The sequence below is a fragment of the Ascaphus truei genome, chromosome 8 (genome assembly GCF_040206685.1).
Source record: "Ascaphus truei isolate aAscTru1 chromosome 8, aAscTru1.hap1, whole genome shotgun sequence".
In the NCBI taxonomy this organism is placed as follows: Eukaryota; Metazoa; Chordata; class Amphibia; order Anura; family Ascaphidae; genus Ascaphus; species Ascaphus truei.
This window is the reverse complement of record NC_134490.1, coordinates 2,212,972-2,220,282: the sequence shown is the minus strand read 5'-3', so window position 1 is coordinate 2,220,282 and position 7,311 is coordinate 2,212,972. Positions and strand designations below refer to the sequence as shown.

Sequence of the window (7,311 nt, the reverse complement as noted above, 5' to 3'; positions counted from 1 at the left end):
ATATGCGGTTAAATGGCTGAGTGCTTTCACTTTGATTCAACACCCCTATATGTTACCAAGTAATATTGCCGCACGTACAGCATGACACACACATGCCCCGGTTTCCCTGTGCCGGATTAGATTTTGGTCCCATTGATTTAAATGGACGCAGTTTCCGCACAGTCCTGCTCTCTGAGCGTCCCCCGGCGACATTGAAAGCTGCGTGTAAATGAGAAGTGCTCCCCAGAGCTGGGAAGCAGCATGTTTAGGTACCAGGAAGTGGTGGCCGGGCACAGCGGGAGGTGACAGCGGGAGGTGACAGCGGGAGGTGACAGCGTGTCCGCACTCTGCCCGAGGACTTTCTGATAAGCAGCTCAGGAAACACTCTGCTCATTGTCCAGATGCCTTAGGGGCTGACATGGGGGGTTGGGTTACCAGCCTTTGCAAAAAAAACTGCAGCAGTTTGGGCCTCACCTGCCCATGTGCCGAGCGTCTGTCTTTTCACACGTTTTTGGGGAACATGTGGGAGAAAAAGCAGATGTGGGCAGCAATGAGAAAAAGTGCGACCAAGTGCTAAGTTATTGTGATCTGCAAGTGTGAGGAATGGGCTATTTCAGGTCGGCGCTTAACCCCTACGATGCCAGAGGGAGCAACGAGCTGCTGTCCCCTCGCGCAGCAAAGAGGTTGTTGCAGCCTAAAACCAAAGTGACCTAATGCCAGTGGCCCGATTAAAGTGTTAAATGCAGGTGTTTGTCACCTGGGCAGAAAAACCAGACAATATTGGTTAATTGTAGAGAATTTATTTCCTGTCTTCATAGTAACGAAATGTTTTTACAATCTTTAACTAATCTCATTTGGGAGGAAACGGTGTCTAAAGGCAAATAGTAAATCTAACAAGTTGTGTTTCTTTGTGTGCAATATTTTGATAAAGGGGACCACGCGACGTATCAGATAAGATGAGAATCGCATGCACCCCAATACCTTGGAAATGTAGTCATTTTACTTTAGGGTGTTTCAGTGGATCGAGGGAAGCCAAAAATACGAGCGCACATGTTACCGACCTCCAGGGACGGCCCTTTACGCAGTGTTACGGGAGGAGGCGTCGGCGGTGATATTGTTTTTGTATGTCCGGATTTATATAGCACCCACAGTGTACTCAGAGCTTTACAAAAGAGACCATACAGTACAGGGAATAAAAATACAACAAGTGCAACAAACAGGAAAGGAAACCGCTGCCCCGCAGAGCTTACAATCTAAGAGGTGTGCTAGGAGAGTTTATGAAGGAGTATGTGGGGTAGATGGCAGAGCTTGGCTACGATGGTTGGTAGGAGCGACCCTGGGTGTGGGGCAGTAGCCGTGAGTCCGGGGCAGTAGCCGTGAGTCCGGGACAGTAGCCGTGAGTCCGGGCTAGTGGGATGCTTCATTTAAGGAGGTGAGTTTGTGTTACTTTTGCTCAGGAAATGGAAGTTACGATTTCTTGAGTAATGTGGCGTGTACGGGAACCGCTGCCGTACTGTCACCCTGTGTCACTGCAGGCGTGGCGTGTACGGGAACCGCTGCCGTACTGTCACCCTGTGTCACTGCAGACGTGGCGTGTACGGGAACCGCTGCCGTACTGTCACCCTGTGTCACTGCAGACGTGGCGTGTACGGGAACCGCTGCCGTACTGTCACCCTGTGTCACTGCAGACGTGGCGTGTACGGGAACCGCTGCCGTACTGTCACCCTGTGTCACTGCAGACGTGGCGTGTACGGGAACCGCTGCCGTACTGTCACCCTGTGTCACTGCAGACGTGGCGTGTACGGGAACCGCTGCCGTACTGTCACCGTGTCACTGCAGACGTGGCGTGTACGGGAACCGCTGCAGTACTGTCACCCTGTGTCACTGCAGACGTGGCGTGTACGGGAACCGCTGCAGTACTGTCACCCTGTGTCACTGCAGACGTGGCGTGTATGGGAACCGCTGCCGTACTGTCACTGCAGACGTGGCGTGTACGGGAACCGCTGCCGTACTGTCACCGTGTCACTGCAGACGTGGCGTGTACAGGAAGCGCTGCCGTACTGTCACCCTGTGTCACTGCAGACGTGGCGTGTACAGGAAGCGCTGCCGTACTGTCACCCTGTGTCACTGCAGGCTGAAAGCAGAGGGTGACAGGCACAGCTGTATAGATTTGCCTATAGAAACACTGCCCCCAAGTGGCATCGAGTGGTACCTGCAGCTGCGCGCCCCCATCACTGCAGCCTGTGCAGGGACCCATACCGAAAAGCTGCCATCTTGTGGCGGTGACGCCTTCATTTGGAAATGTCCTAACATAGAGAGCCTTTTCTGCAGTGGCGCTTTCTCTGCTGGAGCAGACATGCTGCATGTGCTTCTGTTTGTGGGGTTTCCAGCTGCACTGCTGCTTTTCCCCTCTGAAGTAGATCGAAAGATATAGAGCATGGGCCACCAACAGGTCAGGTTTTCAGTTTTTGCAGTCGAAGACTGAGCCACCTGAACTGAAGCAGGGATATCCTGAAAATCCGACCTGTTGGGGAAGGGGGGCTTGAGGACCGGAGTTAGGTCATAGCTAAAAGGTGGCGTTAGCTACCCCTAGAGCCTGAGTGAGATATGAGGGAGGGGAGCGAGAGAAGAGAGAGGAGGGAAAGCAGGGGGGTGGAGGGGAGGAGATAAGAAAGATTATATGGGGTAGGGGGAGAGAGAAGAGAGATGGGGGGAGAGAGAAGATATGAGGAAGGGGAGAGAGGAGAGGTGGGAGAAAGAACAGAGGGGGAGAAAGAGAGCAGAGTGGTGGGAGAAAGAGAGAGCGGGGGGGGGGGGTAAGGAGGGGAGGAAGATAAAGAGAGAGCGGGACGGGAAAGTGGGGGTGGGGGGAGGGGGAAGGGCCATGCCTTGAGAGCTGTGTGTATCTGGGTCTCAGTGAAGTCTTCCTTTTAAAAAAAGGGAGCTGCACAAAGCTTGCAGCACCTAACAATGAGTTTAATAACACAGGATAATTCGCGCTGCCCATGTAAGAAGCAGACACGCACCCCGCACCTTATTCTCACTCGCAGCAACGACACATTTATAGAATCCGGTCAGAACCACCAGAAACCCAGGAAATGACGAGAAAGCGATCGGCACCACTTGGGTTTATTATTCCACACTTGGAGCCTTCATTCTTGGATAAGGAAAGGGCGGACATTTTATTATATCCCCAAATAACTCGCAGATCTCTGAAATCTCACAGCATTAAAAAAAACAAAACATGGCAACAAAAAAAGGTGCGAATCACTACGCGCGGCATAAGAAAGACTCTGTGAGGCCTCATACTCACTAACACGCTCACACATCGGTTCCTGCAGCTCCGGAAGGGCCGGCTGTGCGCTGGCGGGATGCTTAGAACAAAAAGGGAGTCCGTGGTCAATAGACACAGAGTATCAATAAATTACACCTGATCGGAAACACTTAACCCTTTCCATGTGAGAGGGGCCTAGAATGCTCTGGCAGGAAAGAGGTTAAAACCGTTCTCAGCTGCATCATTCAAAGCGGGGGAGGCCAACTCCTGTCCTCAAGGACCACCAACAGGTCAGGTTTTCAGGATATCCCTGCTTCAGCACAGGTGGCTCAATCAGTGGCTCAGTCAAAGACTGAGCAACCTGTGCTGAAGCAGGGATATCCTGAAAACCTGACCTGTTGGTGAGGAGACTCTGGGACCAGAACGCCCTGTATTATCCAGGACCTGGAAGAGGAGAGGTAGAGACCGGGCCAGTCTCGGTGATTAAAGCTGGCACATGTTCCCTTTTAATCGGTCCCGGTTTGCACGGGACTGTCAAAATAGGTCAACGATTGTGCCTGTGTGTTTAAGAGCCGCCTCCTTATCGGTCGCCAATATACCGTCGTCTCACGTGAACCTGTCCCGGTGGAGCTTTCCAGAAATGTGTTTGCTTAACAGGACGAGCGAAAGGCAGAGGAGTGTGAACGCAGAAATGTCAGGCCGGCTCCCGGAGAAGCGCTGTCTTTAAGCGCCATGATGTCACGGTGCTGGCACAGGAAGCCGCGGGGGGCCTGTCCGGGGGGAGACGCGCTGGCTCCGCTCTGCGGACAGTCGCTCCAAACGCTCGGTGTAGAAGCCATTGAAGTCCAACCTGCGGAAAGTGAAGGTTTTCAGAACCGAAGACGAAACCGCCGAAATATACAGACCCCCTGATCCTCGCCAGGCTCCGATAATCGCTGTGCTCACTCACCTGCATGATACTGATCACCTTATATAGGGACAGACATTGATTAGTTCCTCCTCACTTCTATTAACTGTATATGTTATTAATCTAATGCTGTTCATCCCCGCTAACTTGTATAGGATATGGGTCAGGCCGTGTCTAGGATATGAATCAGGTTGTGATCGCGTGTATAGGATATGGATCAGGCTGTGCTCACCTGTATAGGATATGGATCAGGCCGTGTATAGGATATGGATCAGGCTGTGTCTAGGATATGGGTCAGGCTGTGTCTAGGATATGGATCAGGCTGTGTATAGGATATGGATCAGGCTGTGTATAGGATATGGATCAGGCCGTGTATAGGATATGGATCAGGCTGTGTATAGGATATGGATCAGGCTGTGTATAGGATATGGATCAGGCCGTGTATAGGATATGGGTCAGGCTGTGTATAGGATATGGGTCAGGCTGTGTCTAGGATATGGATCAGGCTGTGTATAGGATATGGATCAGGCTGTGTATAGGATATGGATCAGGCTGTGTATAGGATATGGATCAGGCCGTGTCTAGGATATGGATCAGGCTGTGTATAGGATATGGATCAGGCCGTGTATAGGATATGGATCAGGCTGTGTCTAGGATATGGGTCAGGCTGTGTCTAGGATATGGATCAGGCTGTGTATAGGATATGGATCAGGCTGTGTATAGGATATGGATCAGGCTGTGTATAGGATATGGATCAGGCTGTGTATAGGATATGGATCAGGCTGTGTATAGGATATGGATCAGGCTGTGTATAGGATATGGATCAGGCTGTGTATAGGATATGGATCAGGCTGTGTATAGGATATGGATCAGGCTGTGTATAGGATATGGATCAGGCCGTGTATAGGATATGGGTCAGGCCGTGTCTAGGATATGGATCAGGCCGTGTATAGGATATGGGTCAGGCTGTGTCTAGGATATGGATCAGGCTGTGCTCGCCTGTATAGGATATGGATCAGGCTGTGCTCGCCTGTATAGGATATGGGTCAGGCTGTGTATAGGATATGGGTCAGGCCGTGTCTAGGATATGGATCAGGCTGTGTCTAGGATATGGATCAGGTCGTGTCTAGGATATGGATCAGGCTGTGTCTAGGATATGGATCAGGCTGTGTATAGGATATGGGTCAGGCTGTGTCTAGGATATGGGTCAGGCTGTGTATAGGATATGGGTCAGGCCGTGTCTAGGATATGGATCAGGCCGTGTATAGGATATGGATCAGGCTGTGTCTAGGATATGGATCAGGCTGTGTATAGGATATGGATCAGGCTGTGTCTAGGATATGGGTCAGGCTGTGTCTAGGATATGGATCAGGCTGTGTCTAGGATATGGATCAGGCCGTGTATAGGATATGGATCAGGCTGTGTATAGGATATGGGTCAGGCTGTGTATAGGATATGGGTCAGGCCGTGTCTAGGATATGGATCAGGCTGTGTATAGGATATGGATCAGGCTGTGATCGCGTGTATAGGATATGGATCAGGCTGTGCTCACCTGTATAGGATATGGATCAGGCCGTGTATAGGATATGGATCAGGCCGTGTATAGGATATGGATCAGGCTGTGTCTAGGATATGGATCAGGCTGTGTATAGGATATGGATCAGGCTGTGTATAGGATATGGATCAGGCTGTGATCGCGTGTATAGGATATGGATCAGGCTGTGTATAGGATATGGGTCAGGCCGTGTCTAGGATATGGATCAGGCCGTGTATAGGATATGGATCAGGCTGTGTCTAGGATATGGATCAGGCTGTGTATAGGATATGGGTCAGGCTGTGTATAGGATATGGGTCAGGCCGTGTCTAGGATATGGATCAGGCCGTGTATAGGATATGGATCAGGCTGTGTCTAGGATATGGATCAGGCTGTGTATAGGATATGGATCAGGCTGTGTATAGGATATGGATCAGGCTGTGATCGCGTGTATAGGATATGGATCAGGCTGTGCTCACCTGTATAGGATATGGATCAGGCCGTGTATAGGATATGGATCAGGCCGTGTATAGGATATGGATCAGGCCGTGTATAGGATATGGATCAGGCTGTGCTCACCTGTATAGGATATGGATCAGGCCGTGTATAGGATATGGATCAGGCTGTGTAAAGGATATGGATCAGGCTGTGCTCGCCTGTATAGGATATGGATCAGGCTGTGTATAGGATATGGATCAGGCTGTGCTCGCCTGTATAGGATATGGATCAGGCCGTGTATAGGATATGGATCAAGCTGTGTCTAGGATATGGATCAGGCCGTGTATAGGATATGGATCAGGCTGTGTCTAGGATATGGGTCAGGCTGTGTCTAGGATATGGGTCAGGCTGTGTCTAGGATATGGATCAGGCTGTGTCTAGGATATGGATCAGGCTGTGTATAGGATATGGATCAGGCTGTGCTCGCCTGTATAGGATATGGATCAGGCTGTGTATAGGATATGGATCAGGCTGTGTCTAGGATATGGATCAGGCTGTGTCTAGGATATGGATCAGGCTGTGTCTAGGATATGGATCAGGCTGTGTCTAGGATATGGATCAGGCTGTGTCTAGGATATGGATCAGGCCGTGTATAGGATATGGATCAGGCCGTGTATAGGATATGGATCAGGCCGTGTATAGGATATGGATCAGGCTGTGTCTAGGATATGGATCAGGCTGTGTATAGGATATGGATCAGACTGTGTCTAGGATATGGATCAGGCTGTGTATAGGATATGGATCAGACTGTGTCTAGGATATGGATCAGGCCGTGTATAGGATATGGATCAGGCTGTGTCTAGGATATGGATCAGGCTGTGTATAGGATATGGGTCAGGCTGTGTCTAGGATATGGGTCAGGCTGTGTCTAGGATATGGATCAGGCTGTGTATAGGATATGGGTCAGGCTGTGTATAGGATATGGGTCAGGCCGTGTCTAGGATATGGATCAGGCCGTGTATAGGATATGGATCAGGCTGTGTATAGGATATGGATCAGGCCGTGTATAGGATATGGATCAGGCTGTGTCTAGGATATGGATCAGGCTGTGTATAGGATATGGGTCAGGCTGTGATCGCGTGTATAGGATATGGATCAGGCTGTGCTCACCTGTATAGG

The 7,311-nt window shown here is 50.4% G+C and overlaps 1 protein-coding gene across 2 annotated transcripts in view; it reads right to left on the bottom strand.

Moving 5' to 3' along the window:
- Positions 1 to 483: 483 nt before the first annotated feature.
- The window catches only part of TUBGCP2 (tubulin gamma complex component 2), a 33,429-nt gene continuing 26,601 nt past the window's right edge, over positions 484 to 7,311 (bottom strand). For both annotated transcript variants that reach the window (XM_075610298.1, XM_075610297.1), the window contains exon 18: positions 484 to 4,103. In XM_075610298.1, coding sequence (XP_075466413.1) covers positions 3,992 to 4,103 — 112 coding nt within the window. In that variant the 3' untranslated portion in view covers positions 484 to 3,991. The remainder of the gene's footprint in view (positions 4,104 to 7,311) is intronic.